This window comes from Pleurodeles waltl, chromosome 3_1, assembly GCF_031143425.1.
Source record: "Pleurodeles waltl isolate 20211129_DDA chromosome 3_1, aPleWal1.hap1.20221129, whole genome shotgun sequence".
NCBI lineage: Eukaryota > Metazoa > Chordata > Amphibia > Caudata > Salamandridae > Pleurodeles > Pleurodeles waltl.
In genome coordinates this window covers 1,695,911,774-1,695,930,560 of record NC_090440.1, presented here as the reverse complement: position 1 = coordinate 1,695,930,560, position 18,787 = coordinate 1,695,911,774, and the positions used below count along the sequence as shown (strand labels likewise).

The 18,787-nt window shown below is 40.2% G+C and overlaps 1 protein-coding gene across 1 annotated transcript in view; it reads right to left on the bottom strand.

Moving 5' to 3' along the window:
• NDUFA10 (NADH:ubiquinone oxidoreductase subunit A10) overlaps positions 1 to 18,787 on the bottom strand; it is a 150,727-nt gene that overhangs the window by 121,191 nt on the left and 10,749 nt on the right. Inside the window, exons 2-5 of the mRNA XM_069225506.1 lie at positions 10,397 to 10,565; positions 9,223 to 9,438; positions 7,900 to 7,986; positions 5,290 to 5,411 (exon numbers count right to left, since the gene is read on the bottom strand). Coding sequence (XP_069081607.1) covers positions 5,290 to 5,411; positions 7,900 to 7,986; positions 9,223 to 9,438; positions 10,397 to 10,565 — 594 coding nt within the window. The remainder of the gene's footprint in view (positions 1 to 5,289; positions 5,412 to 7,899; positions 7,987 to 9,222; positions 9,439 to 10,396; positions 10,566 to 18,787) is intronic.

The window sequence follows — 18,787 nt, the reverse complement described above, 5'->3', positions numbered from 1 at the left end:
GGTGATGGTAAAGGGGTCTTTCTCTTGCAAAGCTGAAGATTCGGACAGTGAATTTTCTGTCCGAGAAGAACCATCTGATGATGAATCAACTATTAGCGCTGAAGTGCCACTTTTAGAGGAGGACAGTGATATGCCGGTAGTGCAGCAAGAACAAGCTGGATTGCAAACAGGGGCTGGAAGGCTTTCCACTGGAAGTACTGAACCCTGGGTTGTCTCCTAATATGGTGTAGCCTGTTTTGCCTGCCTTTAGTTGTGTTACAGAAAACCTTTTTCTATCAATTTTCTAACCATTTATTGATGATTTGTTTTAGGATGGTAATGTTGAGCAGATCAATTTGTAAGAAGAACAGTTTTATGAGGGACAACAGGGCCACACTTAAGACCCCACTCTAGAGCTACCCAGTAGACTACCACAAATATTAATGAGATTAAGCAGTTCTGTTGTTTAACTTTGATGTTGGGGTTGATAAGGCAGCGATCACTGTCTTTATATTAGCCCCTTGATGATAACTACTACATTTGTAGTGACCATGAGCCGAGACTGGTATTTGCTTCTGCAGCGGATGCTGCATTTTGTGGATAATGCTGCAGCACTGGCACTAGATCATCCTGACTGTGACCACATCTTCAAGATTCGGCCTATTTTTGACCATCTAGTAGATTGTTTCTCTGAGATCTATGTTACAGGGATAGATATATCAGTGGATGAGTCTCTGGTCCTGTTTAAAGGCTGTTTGATTCTCAGGCAATACATTCCCAAGCAATAGAGCACTTTGCGGTATTAAGATGTAGATGTAGTGTGTAAATGCCACAGGATATTCCGGATGTACACTTGTAGAGATTCTTCAATTCACCCCCTGGTTGCCCTTTCCCTTCTGAATTAGTGAAAAAATTGTTTGGGAATTTGCCAGATGACTTTGTAATAAAGGTCACCATTTATATGTGGACAATTTCTACACAGGTGTGCAACTATTCAAGGAATTGTCTAAGGTGGATACTGTGGCATGTGGCACAATTCGCTCTAACCATAAAGGTTAGCCAAAAAAGCCTGTGTAAAAACTGTCAACGGGGGCAGAGCAGTGTCTTGCGTAATAATGAACTTCTTGCTTTGACTTTTTCAGACAGAAGAGATGTCCACATGCTCACAACTGTTCATGATGAAGGAACTTTACCTGTGGCTGTTTGGGATCAGGTAACAGACGTGCGCAAATCTGTGTGCATTTTAGACTATGACAAGAACATGGGAGGTGTAGACACACTAGATCAAAGGTTGGAGCCTTACAATGCTGTTTGAAAGTTATACATCTGGTATAAGAAGTTGGCCATTCATTTGTTTCATCTGGCGTCTTTCAATGCTTATGTTATTGCTTATGTTATGATGCCGCAGATCCCAAGATGATGTTTGTACAGTTTCCGTTGTGTGTAAAAGGCAGTCCTTTTGCAGTTAAGAAGGGAAGTGTTCCTAGAGTGGGAGTGGTGGTGGATGTGTCTAGATTGAACGAGTGCCACCTTCCTGAATACATTCCTCGAACACTCAGAGAAAAAAAAAAAAAAAAAAGGCTTTCCTTGTTGGAGATGTACAGTCTGTGTCCAAAGAGGACTGTGGTCTGTATTGCTACATATTTTCTATTTAGATACCTGGTTGGCAGTAGTTTGATGTGCTTAGTTACACCTGTTGCTTATACAGTCAGTTGGTATTTCATCTTCTTCCAATAGGTTGGCTCTTTGTTTTTGAAAAAATGTACTGTTTTTATTTGGGGGTGGGGGGAAGGGGAAAAGTGTGTGAGTGGGTGCGTGAGTGAATGTGTGGGGGTGGGAGTGTAATAATTTGACAATTGTGGGAGTGTTTTAGAAGTTAAATATGTGTGGAGCTTCATAGTGATGTCTGAGTGGCGTGTGGCTGGCAGTGTGTGTTGGCTGGGGTTAAGCTGACAGTGTGCGCGTGTTGTGTCCAGCAGCAAGTACCTACATACACACACCGACATCGAAATGCCAATCAATACATTCCACCAGCTTCCAGGCAATGTGACTGTTGTGCCTGAACTGGCATCTGGCTGGTGTTGTGTGCACTGGTGGTGTGTGTGTGAGCTGGCATTTGGCTGGCGGTGTGTGTGTGTTGACTTGTGGCTACTCACTATACATACCTTACCAGCCAAATGCCAGTCCACACCCTCCGTCAGCTGCCAGGCGGTGTGACTGCTATGTCAGTCCTCTGGGCATATAATAGTGATGGGCCTTTGAATGGCGCAGTGAGTTGATGTGAGTGTTGTGATGTGCTGGGCCTGTGGTTGGCAGAATGAATGTTTTTCGTGTGATGCATGAAAGATGTGTGAATGGCCTGTAAAGCAGTTGGTGCATTGTCATGGATTTACAGCTCAAAAGCTGAGAGTCAGTGGTTCAGTATTTTTAACTTTTAATTATAATATTAACAGTGAGTTTACATTTAAATCTTTTAATTAATAAAATGTAAATTTTGAACTCTTCACTTACTCTTGTGCCACATTAAACCAGTATGTGGGTGTACTTGAGGAGTAAATGGTTATGTAGTAATATTTGTCTTTTCTGTCTTTCTCTGCCAGGGTGTACACTGTCTCTATGGAAAATCAACCAACTCTAGATAATTTTGTAAACTAGACACCACAGGACACCAAGATGGCTCACGTGGATCCCTCCAAGTACTGGAATCTGCTGGGAGCCTCAAATTTAGTGCCACCCTGAGTTCCCACACATCTCCTTATAAAAATGGCACCTGTGGGCGGCACTAGTGCCTGCAAAAGGACGGGTTCCAAGGCACAATGTAGCAACATCAACAAAAGAGGCAGCTGCAACTTTGGTCCTGGGTTCAGCAGCCATGCAAGAAAAACTAAAAAACGTAGGCATTTCTGAAAACTAGACACCCAGGGGAGTGGAGGGTGGTGTACCTTTTGTGGGTTCTCTCACCCACAATGCCCTGCAAACATCAAACTTTCACTAAAATCGCACATTTTCCATGCATTTCTGTAATGTATTCTTCCAGGATCGGAAGGAATGCACAAAATTCCTACCACCCAGTGTTTCCCCACTTTTCCCAATACAAATGCTGCCCCACTTGTGTTTCTGAGGCCTAGAGTCCATGACAGGAAATGATCAAAGTAACATCATGAGAGGCCTTGCAAAGGAACGCTCACTGGCCTTGGTTTGATCTTTTCCTGTCATGGCCACTATGCCCAGTCACACAAGTGGGGCAGCATTTTTATTGGGATAAGTAGAAGAATGCTGAATGGAAGGAATTTTGTGGATTCCTGTTGATTCCAGAAGTTAAGGTCACAGAAATGCAAGGAAAATGTGCAATATTAGGTAAAGTTTGAGGTTTGCAGGGCATTTTGGTAAAAACAAATGTGTGGGTCCCATCAAGGCATATTACCCTGGACTCACCTGGGTGTCTAGTTTTCAGAAATGTATGGGTTAGGTAGGCTTCTCTAGGTGGCCATCGATACCCAGGCAAAGATAATCTTTGTGGTACGAAATATTGATGTTTCCACACTGAATTTTTGGGCATTTCCTGTTGCAGGCACTAAGTCTACCCACACAAGTGAGGAATACATTTTAGCAAGAGACTTTGGGGTGGTGGGGTGGGGGTGATAGTTGGTAGGAAATCAGTTGCTCCCTGCAGATCCAGAACTTTTCATTTCAGAAATGTGAGGCAAATATTTGTTTCTCAAAATTTGAGGTTTGATAGGGGCTCTGGGTAGGAAACCCTGGTGGGAGAAACACACCACACCCTGTATTCTCCTTGGTGTCTAGTTTCTGGGGACCCTGTTTCTTTCTGTGCCTCCTGGACCTGCGTCCTAATTTATATATTTTTTATATTCCACACAATCTGGCTTATAATTGAAGGGGCCTCTTCATTCTTTAGAAAGAAGCACATATGTTACTGTGGATAGCTTAGGCACTGGGTGAATAAATGGATGCATGAGTGCATGAATGAGTAACCAAAAGCATGAATGGATGGATAACTTCAGAAAGATAGGAATCATCCATGCATCCATTAATTGACACATTCTTGCGTTCAACCACCTGTCCCACTCATAGTGCTAAACTCACAAGGAAGAGGTGCTTTGAGTGAGTGAGCCAGCCCTAATGGCTGTGCCAAGGTTTGTCATGAAGAAGACCGTTTAATAAAACACATGCTCCGGATGGTCCAGTGTTCCCTAATCTGAGCCAAAAAAAACACAAAAGTGTCCCTGTGTAGCAAATATTTCATACAATCACCCTTTCTTTCTCAAAATCATAAGCATTAAAAAATGTCGCTTGGACTAAACATTATTCAGGAATCCCAAAGGCTGCAGATCTTCCAAACATGTTCTAATTTTAAGCCCTTTCAAAAGGCCTGAAAAAATGGTACAGTTACCAAGTAATGTTCAATTACATTAGTTATAGTTACAAAGATACGCCTCACTTGGCCTTCCAGTTAAAATAAACTCAAATAGGCTGATTGAAAAAGGATAACCAAGAAAAGAACAAACACTGCTTGTCAGTTTTGAAACTTGTAGACAATGTTGCCGGCTTGAACCTCCAGGGTGGTTCTGCGGACTATGAAATTAGCCTTATGGCTCACTTCCTAATAAACTTTTAGTCAGACAACTGGACTCCTACAATCGGCTATTCTTTTCTGTCATTTGTGTAGCAGTTCCATCCTCCACTCTAATCTCACACCCAGAATGAGCGAGTGCGAACATCCCAGGAAGGTAGGACTATTCCTAGAAATCATCTTCACGAAGGAACTATTTACAGCAGGTTTAGAGCACCACACGGAGGAGAAAAGAAAAAAGTGAGAACAGGAGGGAAGGCATTCTCAACATTAATAATGGTAATAATGTAAATTAAAAACTAGATGCAGTAAGTAAAGCAGCAGTCCTTAAGATAACAGACACAGCCTCTAGATAATGTTATTTTATTATCAAAACAGCAGAGTGGTGGAAAAATGCATGACTGACTTGAGAAAAAAATTAAAACAATTTGTGTAGTTCAAGCCTGGTTACTTACAATAGTCCCAAGCATAAACAATTGCACTAAATGTTACACTCCTCAAGTCCCAATGTTCAGACATTAAGCACACAAAGCGCAATGACATCACGCCTGTCACATTCTCACACACAGAAAAATGATCCAGCCAAGAGGGCAAGGCAAAAGCTGCCAATACAAAACAAGTAACAACACTCTCACCCCTGCTCAAACACAAAGCATTAACTATGCTAAAAATATGTAGATAAAATTCTCCATCGAAAAGATGATCACGGGGTGACTTACCGAGCCTTTCTCTTGAATTCTCTGGTAGACCTCTTTGTGGGGGACATCCACATAGATGGCCAAATGAGGGGGTAAAAATTCAGTAATGCTGATTCCTTTCACTTCATTGTAATGCTCAACACCTATAAGATGAAAAAGAAGTGAGCAAGAGCCAACTGTGCATAAGACTCATGATATATACACTGCAGCATCCTATACTGTAAGGGGTTTCTGTATTGGCCCCGGAGACATAAAGGGTGATATGTTACACACCAAGGGTCGTTCTCAAAACATTCTGAATATAAAGGTGGCAGATCCCAACAAGAGGTTCTAGGGTTACCCTGACACCAAGGGGACGGACGTCATACACAAACGACCCTAAATTCACAACATATATAATTAACACATGGGCGGAAGCCAAAAAAAGGAGTTCTAAATCTACACATACCTTTATTTTAATTTATTATTTTTTGCATCAAGTAACACTAGTTTAAAGTACAAATGTTTCTTTTTCCTTACGAAAGATTCTAAAATTGTAAATTAATCAAATATTAAAACATACACAATTCACAGACAAGTACTAACAATCAATACCACATTGTCCATCAATCAACAAACAAAATACAAAGAACCTCACTTATCAAACGTGCACTTCACAGATTTGAACTTATAATGTTCTTCCTCAAAATATTTAAAAACACATACTGCTGTAAAGCAAATATCAGATGTGGTGCCTTGAAACTAAGCCTTGTCATGCTTTTGCATACAGATGTTGGCTACTAAAAACAACAAATTAAACTTTTAATATTTTGTGACTATTTAAAATAAATAAACATAATAATAATTAAAAAGTTTTTTTTTCTTTAAACAATAAAAGGTGTGCTTCACTGCCTTTAGACCAGTCAATCAAAAGTGACAGGATCTCTGCTCAAAAGGGTCATACCCTCATGATTTTAATCACAGAAAACCAGAAAACTGCATTTGGGAAAATCTAAAATGAATTAAGTCTCAAACATAACTAACGGGGTATCGCACAAATATCTCTATTAAGAGACTGGGCAACTGTGCTCACAATTTAGCATCCAGCGAACCTTAGCCTGAACGTAGATAAAATGTTTGAGACGAAACCTTTACAACAAAATTCCCTGAAAGGCCATCTTTTAATAGATTTAAAAGGCAGGAATCCTGTTCAGTTCAAATGTTTCTTCAATGTAATTGACTTTTAAGTATTAAAAGTGCTGTGATTTAAGAGACATACAATTTCCACAATCATAAGGAATAACAAGGACGTTTCATTTGAAGAAGTCATCTGCCACCAGAGCATCACTGTGTATTAAATGACTTCGAATTTCAATCTTATTGGAGCAATGTTTAGTTACTGGATTGGAGATGACATAGCCATGACCATCAGTATTCTAAGGTACTTATTTTCTATACTAAGAAACTTTGGGGAGGTAGATTATCACTACACTGTTGCCTCATATACTACAGTATGAATTTTACACAAATGCTTTTCACAATATTTTTTTATACATTCAAGAACACCAGACACTTAACAGAATATGTAACACTGTCCTCTCAAATACATCCAACACTGATTCAATATGCTATATCACTGTCTATCACTGAAAGCCCAGCAGCACTTACTACTCCAGAACTACTTTCCATTCATTGCAGTAAGGAGGGTTCCTCTGTGAGGCAAACGGCTGTCCCAAACTACGTCCTAGTTAGGCAGACACTGTTTCTGTAAGACAACCTTGCCTACCCCTTAGTAACAAGGAACAAAGATGGAAAGCTACTTCAGAGAATGCACTTTAGGGAGTATTAGTACCAAACGCTTGAAAAATAATTCAATCACTAAAGCTCTCCAGAACAACTAAGCAAAATCAAAAAGTGTTTTATTATTAAAGTAAGAGCAGGCTGACAACAAGGTAACCTGTTGCTCAGGAAAAGCAGAGTTTCAAAGTAACCCTTCAGTTGCATATATCTAGGGAGAATTGTAGTTTACATAGTAGGTATTCTGGTATGATAAATCATGGAATTTAGAAGTCCATTCAGCTGCAGGCTGGTCTTCTTTGGTGACTGATCTAATTATAGTGTATAAAGGAATAAATGGCCTTTCATTAATTTGCCGTCCCTTCAACAATCATTTCAAGTTTTATTTCACATTTCTCAATACTGCATGGACGGGCAATGAAAGTTCCTGCTTGGTAGTGCCCACTGGAGGCTTCCGCCCAATCCAGATGGCCTCTTACCTTCAGCGAGAGAGAGTCTGTTGCGTTCCAAAGGCAGCAACAAGTTCATAGCTTTCAAAACTTCAGAGCCTTTGGTTCACCTGAGTCTGTATAAGCCAACAGAAGGTGACCTCAACTTCACAGTTTTACCTCTAAAATCCTCTGCTTAACTCACAAACTGTACAGAACATGCGCTCTTAGATCACTGTATTTTCTCCTACAAAAATATCATGTAGCCATCTTGGATTTCACATGATGACTGCTTTCACACCACCTTTCCCGGTTAATAATGTTTCAGTATTCTCCTCAGATACTCAGTCACAACTACTAGATCATACTGTATCAAGGCTACCTTGGCACTATTACGTAAAGGAGACAGATGATTGAAAGGACTTACACTGCTTTCGGATGTACTCATTCTGGAGCATAGCTTCAAGGAATACGAAGTCACTGAAGGGGGATCGTTCCAACACCACACCTTGACCTAAAGGGTAAAGAAACAATGTTATCTAGGTGAATATTAGGATTGCTATGACCTGAAGAAAAGAATCGAGCAAGGAGCCCTCTAGATGCACTGAAGACAAGAAAGGCTACTTGTTACAAAAGCCATATACAGGCAACCAAAAATCATGCAAAACAGACAGTTAAGAGCACGACATGGCACCAGATATACCCATTTGTAAATGGTGATATTACTGGCAGTGAAAGTAAAAAATAAACTGTGTGTTGGCAGTTGGTTCCAGTGAAAATTTGCAATAGGCATTGATAACAGACAGAATGGTATTGATAGGAGTGATGGGAAGAGGGCTGTAGAGTTTAAAAGTGAACTGCGGGGATTGGCAGAAGCCTACAGAGATGGCATCACGCTTTCCCAAATAACTAATGCAGATTAGTATCTTGCATGGAAAACAAGATGTGGAGATCAGCAGCAGCACGAGGCAGGATGAGATTTAATTTTAGCCAAAAGAAAGGATTCTGCTGCAGTGAAAATGTAACACACAGTTCTAGTAACTTAGATAAAGAACAATATTTTTTAAATCATTAATACTGAGCAAACTATTTTCTGGCAATTAGGGACCACACTCGGGAAGATAGCGCTTTCTAGCTCCTACTATTTATGAGAATTTGGAATCTGCTTAACCTGACAATAGCAATTATTGAGCAGGAAAGAACATAGACTAATGCTGAAATGCATCCAGGTATCACTAGTTAAGAGAAGGCACTCACTGTTGAAAAGGGGGGCATTTGTAAACTGGACAAACAAACATTACATAGGAATAAATGGGCCTTACAGCATGTAGGATCTATCATTAGAGCACCTTCAAAGGTTCACAAGTTTATGCACCTCCTGGGTGAGTGCCTCATGATAGATGGAGAAAAAAAAAAAACAAAGAAGCTAGATTACCACGTGTAAAATGGTGGCTGGAAAAATTGAGAATAAATGAGGTCATCTCAGGAAAGCTAGGCAGAAAGCTATAGAGTTGAGAGCAGGAAACACCACACAACTGCAGCCACACGATTTATCCAGCAGCATTAGTATCCTAGACAAAATTAAAAAAAGCTCACACCTCCATAAAAGAGAAAGAACACTGCTTCGCTTGTATAAGAGGAATGTCCAATTCAGCAAAATGATATCTATTGGTAGGTGTCACAGAATGCATAACATTAGTTTTGCACACCAACATGTAAAAAAACACTCAGTCCCACATTGAAGCCTAACCTGTACTCAGCAAATGTTCCAAGGCGTCCGAGTACTGCATCATGCGGACGCTGTACATCCAGAACTGAAGCCGGTAAGAGTTTCCATCAGGGCACTTGGGGTCCTCATAGAACTGCTCCAGGGTGCAAAACCCATTGTACTTCGGATCTAGAATTGTGCCGTCTCCAGTTACCTTGTCCACATAGTGAACATCTGCCTGTGGGAAATACCGTAGGTCTAAAAACAAAACACATTTATTAAGGTTCAGTGGAGGACAAGAGGATAATCAATGGAGGCTGTAAGGAGACAGGAAGGTATCAATGAGTCAGAGGAGGAGAAGCAGGTCTACAGGGTCGGGGAAAGAGGGGACTCGAATGACAGATGAAAACATGAAGGGAACAAATTAAGACCACTGAGCATTTGGGAATACATCAGCCTATGGGAACTGCATCAGCCTCTACTGTGATAGGAATGGGTGGGTGAGAGAAGGGTTTACTGACCCTCTATTGGGGAGAAGTCCCCATGATACTGCACAGGAAGAAAAGTTGGTGAGTTAGTGGAGGTATCCCCAGCCGTCCACCATGATTGTGAAGAAAAACTCCCCCTTAGTCTTCCACTCAGGAAACATCCCTGCTGAATAGCCTTGTCTCTGAAAGCCTCTTCATTAACTCCTTCTATTTCTGCCTCCTGTACCATGTAAAGATATTCTATTGACTAAAGTTCCTCACCAGCTTCTATCGAATATTCGTACGCCATTACTAATCATGATCAACTACGAAAAAAAAAAGGATAGAAAAAGAAAAGTCGCTGAGGTTTCTCCTTGGAAGAACGCAGTTGGAATGATGCGAATCAATAAATCAGTACCCTACACATTAATACCCCAATTTATGAAGCAAATCCTACAATTATAAAAGTGCCTGAAATTTAACACCACAAGACGAAGATTTATTCAGATGGACAAAACCTGTTCTGCCCAGAAATGTGAAGCAACCCTAAAACTGAGCAAGGACAGCTACTCAAAAATGGGTAACTTTGGAGAGGACACTAATTCTCTAATTTTGACCACTGGTCTCAAAAGATCATCTCACAGGCACTGCCTTTAAGTCAAGGAGACAGGATCGTGAGGGAAAAAATGAAAGCAAACCAAAGCACATTCCTACAGGACTCAAAGACATTAATAAAAATCAATCCACACCTAGGCTTTTTGCCAGCTGCTGTGCTAGCTGGCTCTTGCCAGAAGATAAGTTGCCATCCACAGTAATGACTTTGCTTAGCTTGTTGAACTTTTTCAAACACCTCTCGCCCAGTATGTAAGCAAAGTAGCCATACTTCAGGTTGCGCTGCGAAATGGTGTGAGGCCGGACCTGCAGAAAGGAGAGTAAACACACACAATCAGGATCGTAGAGCATGTCCTTTTCGCAGGCTTTCTGTAACACTACATAGGTTATGGGTGAACAGAAATATTAAGTGACAACAAATGTTGCAAAAATTTAGATTATCATGATACAGCGAGCAGGAACCTTCACCTTGAAAAGGGGTACAAATGACTGAAGGGTTTCATACGAGATGGACAACCTGTCTGTACCTAACTACGGATCCTTGTAAAATCTTAGATTAGCCTTAACTGGTTTGTGGATCGGTCCGCTTACAACAACAAAAGCAAATGCTCTAGGTGGCAACGTAGGAGGGGATGAGCATTAAGGCCTTCAATGAGAGTGGAAAATCCCAACACACACTTGTGCATTACTAAACATTTAAAACAAAAGCCTTGTATACAGACAGACTTAGGGCCTGATTTAGAGTTTAGCGGAGGGGTTACTTCATCAGAAATTTGATTGATATCCCCCTGCTGTATTACAACTTCCAGAGACTATAATGGAATCGTAATACAGAGGACAAGATAACCCCGTCTGCCAAACCCTAAATCAAGCCCTAAATCTATAAAGCAAAAATTGGAAGCAATATAACTAACACTCCTGTCATTATGGAGCTCTTTTCAGCAGCCAGTTAGGACTTAAGGCACAATATATACATTTTAATCAACGGCACCAGGCGCTTTCTTCTACCTCCCCAGTTCACTTTTGTTTAAAAATTCTTACAAAATCAATTCAGTTTCCACAACTGTAAAGTCATCAAAGGCAGTGTAAAGATGAATCATTGGTGCCATCAAAACGTCATATTTAGTACTCATCTGAGCTTAATAATACTAATCCCAAGTGCTGTCTTACAGGATTCAAAATTATTGAAAAGAGTTTCAGCTATTTATGAAAAAAGTTGTTCCTGGAAGGGCTGGAGCTGGACAACATGTATTTTGTCCAGAAACCATTGATTTTTCACATTGGACGATTCTCTGAAAAAACATAACAAGAGGCCCCCGCTTACAACAAAACGATTTCCTCATAAGGAAACACAGCATTTTCACATGGGGGTTTGATGTGGTCCATCTAAATGAGCAGCTACTTATGCCTTCTAACCAAAGGTTAGGTGGGCAATGAGGTGTAATTCTGGTTTGCTAGGTGGTTGCACCAATCAGACGCAAAGAAGGGTCTGTATGACTTCTTTTCGATTATGCTTGTGGGTTAGTGGGAGAAATACTAAATCCGACCTAGACTGTGCACAACCCCAGAAGCCAGCTCCTACTGGGCTGGTCCTGCCCTAGATTCTCACTTTTAGATTTTTCTTTGAGGCAGGTGGCTGGACAATGTGCGGATAACATTACTATCTGCTCTCCTTTACCCTTTTCTCTTCTGCCGTTGGTTTTTGCTTCAGTAAATTTGGCAATCTGCAAGTCCACTGTAGAGACATAAGGTTAATGCTGCTCTGTGGGTGCACCCAAAATGTACTTCCGCCAAACATGGAGGGTGACCACTGTCTCCTCACCACAACTTTGAGAAAGAACGTGCAGTGACAGCCAATTGCAAGTGCATTTTTAACTGGACTACCCCGAGAGCACCTACTGGCCTGCTGACAGAAGGTCTGCTCAATGCCCCATAACTGAGGACATTCACTTACTCCTGTGTATGCAGAGGGTTGTAGGACTTGTGCCATGTTGGGGGCATGTTTCTAGTATTAAGATACCTGTGTGTCCAGATGAGGAGTGCACCAGGATTACTAATGCTGCAGTAGAAGATGGAGGTTCCCTTCATGTATCTTCTCCATTCACGGTCATATAGTACATCTTGAGGGGGGATCTAGGCAATCCACATGCAAACCTTGACAGGTCAAAGCTCGGCTATAGAGCTAACTACTAAACTGTCCTTCTGCAGTTCTGTCACAAACACAGCCTACTTTTTGTTCAGATGGCTAAGCTAACTCTTTGAAAGCACATGCCTGAGGCTACCTGTGGCCACTTTTGTCGTGCGCAGGGGTCCGTGTGGAATACATGTTCTTCACTACAGTGGCTACAGGTACAGATGTTCAACACAGCACATCTTTCAATAGGGGTGGTTTCCTGCCAGTGCTGCTGAGTGCTGGGATAGCTATGACACTGGAAAGCCAGTATTTGTCCCGAATTCAAATAAGAAGCTCTGCAGCACCAGCACAGAAATGTGTGCAAGACACATCATGTTGCTATTTCCTACAAGACTGAGACCAGTCTTGGTTATCAGCAAAGCTCATTGCAATCTCTCTCCTGCTCGCTTGATTGGAGTCAGACTCCCTTCCAGAGAGGATGAGTTGACTGAGTCAGGGCAAAAATAAGGCCTACGTAGCAGGATCTGTGTGGAAGCAACTGGAAGAAATAAGCTTGAACACAGCCTCAAGAAGCTTGAGCTACATGGCCTTGAAAGAAACAAATGGCACCTGCTTCATCTAAAGATCAAGGGCATGTATGGACCATCTAAGATCTAATGGCACGCCTTCACTGGCTATTCATAGCCCTCCCCCTCCCCACCACCTGACTTTGCGAGAGTTCACATCCCACTGTAACAGCTAGAAAGGAACACAAGTGTTTCTCCCTTTCACCGTGGGTCCTTCAAGTGTCTATATTAGAATTCCCAGTGTGTGACCCAGGTTCAGTGGATGCCCATGTTACTAGCTCGAGACAATGACCCACCCTTTGCCTTAGGAGGGTTTGGGGCGATGAGGGCAGTTAAGGGATTGTGGGACTCATTTGCATGCTATGTTCATACAGCATGGCCACTATCAGCAACCACCATGGCAGCACAAGTTAACTAGACAGGCATACTGACTTTAGGATCAGTTTCTTGACTTCACTATGAGTCTCCAGTTTGTGGGATGGGCATACTGAGTCATATTAGGGTTGTATAGGTCTTAAAGATTTTCAGGTATCTAAATTCAATCCATTGAAATGTCCTGAGGTTACATCATATATGGGATTTACGCTGGTTGATTCTTTTACAAGTCTCTTAGCTTGTCTGATTAAAGTACATGTTGTAAGGGTAAATGGTGCCATATATTACATTATCAGATTTACAATTAGAAAAAACCTTATGTGCTGTATTCTAAACAATAAATGCCACAGTTAGGAACGTGTGGCTCTCTAACGTAAGAGGTCAGAAAATTATACTCTCTCTTATTCTGAGGGTCAGTTCAAAAATAGTGGCTAATTTCTGCCCTGTGCCAACTACAAAACCTTCTAATGATTTAAGAGAACAGAATGAGATTGACAAAGCTCGGAGGCTAAACGAAAAGCATATGCGTTCTGGACTGCATGGACATGTACTTTTGGAACATCTAAAGGCAGGAACAATCTTGTTTGGGGCTCAGGTTAAAAACATACCAGTTTTCTTCACTGAAAATCTAATTTATAAAAAATATTTCACTTGCATCATCACAAAGAGTAGCCGTGACTAAAGAGTGCTTTCTATAGAATGGATCTGTAACTAAGAACGGGCTGAAATCTTGAAATTAGAAAAGTAAATTCAGCACAGTGACACAGAGAAAGCCAAGAGCTTTTGGTCAAAATTACAAAGCAAATCGAGAAATATAAATAATTTACCCTTGACTTGAAGCTTACCAAGTTACAAAAAGATAAAAAGTACTTTAAAATGGAAACTACTTACTCGTATCTGAGGGAAGATTCTTACTGTGGTCGGAGGAGACAAAATTGCTAACAGATTATTGTTGTTAGTTCACTAAATATTCTTCAGTTTTTTTGATATGTCATCTTCAGAATTCACCACTGATCAAGACGCAGGTGAAGGAATCTCTGGTATTAACTAAAACAGACATATTCCTCAACAGCCTTATTTAGGAAGAGTCAATGGAAGAGCAAAAGGGTAATCAGCCAGGGGAAATGAGATACATCACAGATTTTACAAGGAAGTGAAGAGCCCTGTTCATAACATATCTGATACCAATTCATCTCAAGACCAATCATCAGTTCTGTTGAGAAGTCTTTTCTATGTACTTTTGAAGAGTTAAAAACAGAACACACTGAATGATTTCATATAATCCAATTAAGAATCTATTTCCAAGACACAGAGGGGACCGTCAGGAGTGAACTGACTGGACTACGAAAAAAATCTACTTTTAGTCCTCCAAACACTGGAATTCCGACTGAAATTATTATCTGCTTTACTTTCGGCTATACGTAAGCTTGTAAACAAATTTAAGTATTTTACACCAGAGATCTCACCCATTATCTCAGGCTATGATTCAATTAAATGAAAATGATTATGCAGTCATCAAATCAGCAGATGGGGCTGAGCCAGATTAGTTCTTAACAAGGGAAATACATCACAGAAGACATTTGCCAAGTCTTGGATACAGAACACTACCACAAACTTGAATGAGATCCATTCATGGAGCTACTCAACAAAATTAACTCCCTCCTTGAATACAGACATATGGATGAATGGACTTGACCTAGAGAATGAAAATTCCTTACAAACAAAATACCGAGGACCCTGGTATCGTATCTTCTACCTAGTATACACAAGGACCCACATAAACCACCGGGTAGACTGATGGTATCTGGTTATGAATCCATTCAGGAGACCCTGCTAAAATATACTGACTTCTTTTTGAAGCCATTTCCCAAGACCGACCGTTCATTCATACAAGATACTACAGACGTCATTAACCGTATAGAAGTTATGGCATTGGATACAGTAAATCAGATTCTAAATGTCTTGATGTCAACACATTACATACAAACAGCTCTCAGAAAGAGGCTTTGGAAGTCGTTCAACTGAACCTTGATAAAAAAGAGATCATACCAGATCCCTAAAGAAAATGTATCCTCAAATTGGCAAGCCTGGTCCTGTCTATGAGTCATTTCTCTTTTAACAATGGGTACGATCTCCTAGCTAAAAGGACTGCCATGGGGTGCTCCTTTGCTACAGAGGTCTTGTATAGGGCAGAATTTGCAGAAAAAATTGCATTTAACAACTCTTTCATTGAGAGAATAACTGAACACAAGAAGAGCAAATACCAAATTTTAATATTACGTCCAACAAGCACAAACTCAATTTCTTGGATTCATTGAAACATTGTGAAAGGTTTTTAGCCACCACCCTAAATTCCAACAGCCAAAAGCAGTCTTTTACAATATACCAGTCATCCCCGAAATACGAGTGACACCTTGCCTTTTGTTCAAGTTTTATAAATAAGGAGAAACTGCACTGAAAAAGATGAATGTTTCAAACACCCAGAGGAACTGAGAATGAAATTTGCTGCAAGACGATATACTAAGAATAGCCTTAAGAACGCACTGAAAAGGGCATGGTTTCCACCCACATGAAAGATTTATTGAACGCAATCAAAGAAAAAAAAAAAAAAAGCCATGATTTGCATAACTATTTTCTATCCAGCAACAAACCAATTCAAAAAGATGATTACACAAATTTGGTATATTCTGTCTAACTTAAAGAAACAAATTCCTTGATCTATGTTCGCTTTAAAACAAAAAATGGTCAACATCAAAGATCTGTCTGTAAAAGTACACACCCTACCAAATAAACAGCTCACGAAAACTATAGAGACCACAGGAACCTCCAGCTGATTGTAGGGCATCATAAATGTGGAGAATGTACCTACTGTGACCAAACGTTGGAAGGTGGTACATTTATGAGACTTTTCTAACTGTAGATCTAAAAACTTAATATATGGCTTCTTTGACCTTTCAATGTGTCATAAAGGCCAGACAAGCAGAGAGATGTATAAAAGAACCAGCGAAGCAATTTGACCAAAGCCCCACTGCAGGGGTGTGGAATTCCTATAGCCAGACGCCCAGGACATATTCTTTGGGGTCAAGGGCAACAAGTTTTCATATTTATTTTGTTCCTGGAACAATTAGGCCCAACACCCTGCAGCACAATCTCTTTGTCTGCCAGTTTGCAGTACGATGTTATGGATCAGGGAAGGGCATTGTACACAGTAAAGATAACATTTTGTGTCCATATGTTAATGCTGTTTGAACTTGTATTTATGGTTCGTTAATGCAAAGCCTTTTTATTCGGATGAGTGGGCTAGGGAAATGCTGTAAGCTCAGGCTGCACTACTGATAGCTCAAGTATGAAAATGTGTACACACGTTTGCAAAGTTCCACAATATGAAGCTAAGTATAACTCTTCCAGAATGCTCTCTAATTAGATGCAAATATGTGCAGAAGCTTAAAAGCAATATTGAGGATTCTTTGTTTTCAAAATCAAAATGCTCATTAAAAAAATGCAATAAGGAAAAGAAAGTTTTGCTAAACTACTGTGAAATTTTAGGTACCATTTCTTTGAAGAATCATTTAGTAAAATGTGTTGATGCATGCTAGTATATCCCCCAAAAATATATCCATAATGGAAAAATTAGTTTAACGAGTTTCAACAAGATTATGGGACACATGAAAATAAACAAGCATTGGCAAAGCCACTATGTTAGACCTATGTGGTCAGCCTTTTCAGTTTGTCAACACACATCTTGTTTTGACATGGTTTTTGTAAAACTTTATTGTTGTGGGAGCTGCCAGGTCCTCACTATTATAACAAACACTGGAAAAAGGCAAAAATACTTTTGATCTCAAAACGCACACATTGCCACAGTAGTTCCTGGCACTGAACAAAAATACTTTGTGTGCCAACATGCTCCTTGTGAAATAGCACAATGCTGTCACTCATCGTGAAGCCAGCCAACAGACAGAGACAAAAGTTTAATAAAAAAATAAAAAGCTCTTGATTAATGAGGGGCCCAATTCTTAAAGGAAGTCATTAAGGTGCAACCATGGTATATATTCTTGCATTAGTGCAGATTTAGGACTCATGGATTACCAGGAAATGGTACTTCTAGAAAATATTTGTGAACTGCATTTTAGCTCGAGCAAGTATGTGAAGATTTGCCCACACAAAAATCTTTTGAGCAGGTACAAGGTCACGTTCCCTCCTATTATTTTTTTCCCCAACTGTTAGGAATACATTAACAAGCTTTTTCAGTATGGAAAAAGATTAAATAAGAGCTAGAAAAAACCCTTAAAATGCAAGTTTGTAGGTTTTCACTAATGCAAAAGGGCATTCCAACCCTGGAACTGTTGCTTACTGCTGCCTACAGCCCCAGTATGCACATCTGTGGAAAGGTGGCAAAATAAGGGCTATGCTAGTATTCATACACTACTATAGTATGAACCCTGGCATAAACAGAGAGGCTATTATCAGAGCCCTTTTATAATGAGATTGCTACCACAATTTGTTGCCACACTACATGGCACCAAAGAGACAAGTGGATTTTGTTACAGGACAAGTATATTTATGAAGCAATCTGTCCCATGGACAAGTAGATATTTTATTAAATTCCACACCCCTGCCACTGCTGAAGCATTTTCAGGTTCATTTTCCAACAAAACAAGATCTTAAATGGTCGCTAATCTATGTCACAGAACAAGACCACAGGGGAGGTGATAAGGAAAACTTCTGCTGAAAAAGGAAGTTACGCTGATTTTAAAACATGATATACTGCACTCAGGCTTCAATTAACTGTCAGGAATAAAGAGACTATAAAATATAGTCTGACATTTTTCTCAATTTCGCTTGTTTAGTGGAATCTTTCCTGTTTGAGCAGCTGACAATATACAGTTGTTTCTCTCCGCCCTGGAATCATCACAGCCATTACTGGAATCATACTTATATGTACAGCTATCTCATGTTCAAGAAAAGTTATTTCACATTGTTTCTACAAAGTCCACTTAGGATTCACAGATATCTTCATCCCCTGAAGCCTTTCATCACTTCATTTAAATAGCAGTTGGAGTATATCATTTTTTTTTAAAGAAAAACTGCCAGCAGCCCCTTTATCTCCTTTAAATCTACAATTCCCATGAGCATAAACATGCTAGAAAAGGGAAGCAGCATCTGGGTTTCTTTTCTGCCTCCTAATACAAATACCAGAAGTCTGTGGTGTGGGCACAGCAAATATTATTAACAACGGGCTCTGATCTTCCACAGAACAAGGGGCTACAAAAAAACGGATGCCGCATGAAGACCTGCACACCCAGAGAGTGATTATAAGAAGTAGTAAAGTACATGTTCACCATACAGTTCCTGTCACTAATTTCCATAATATAGGCAACTTCCTTCTAAAAAGATGGCTCATCTTTAAGTTTATATTCTCCAGTTATGCAGCCTTTACAGATACCTTTTGC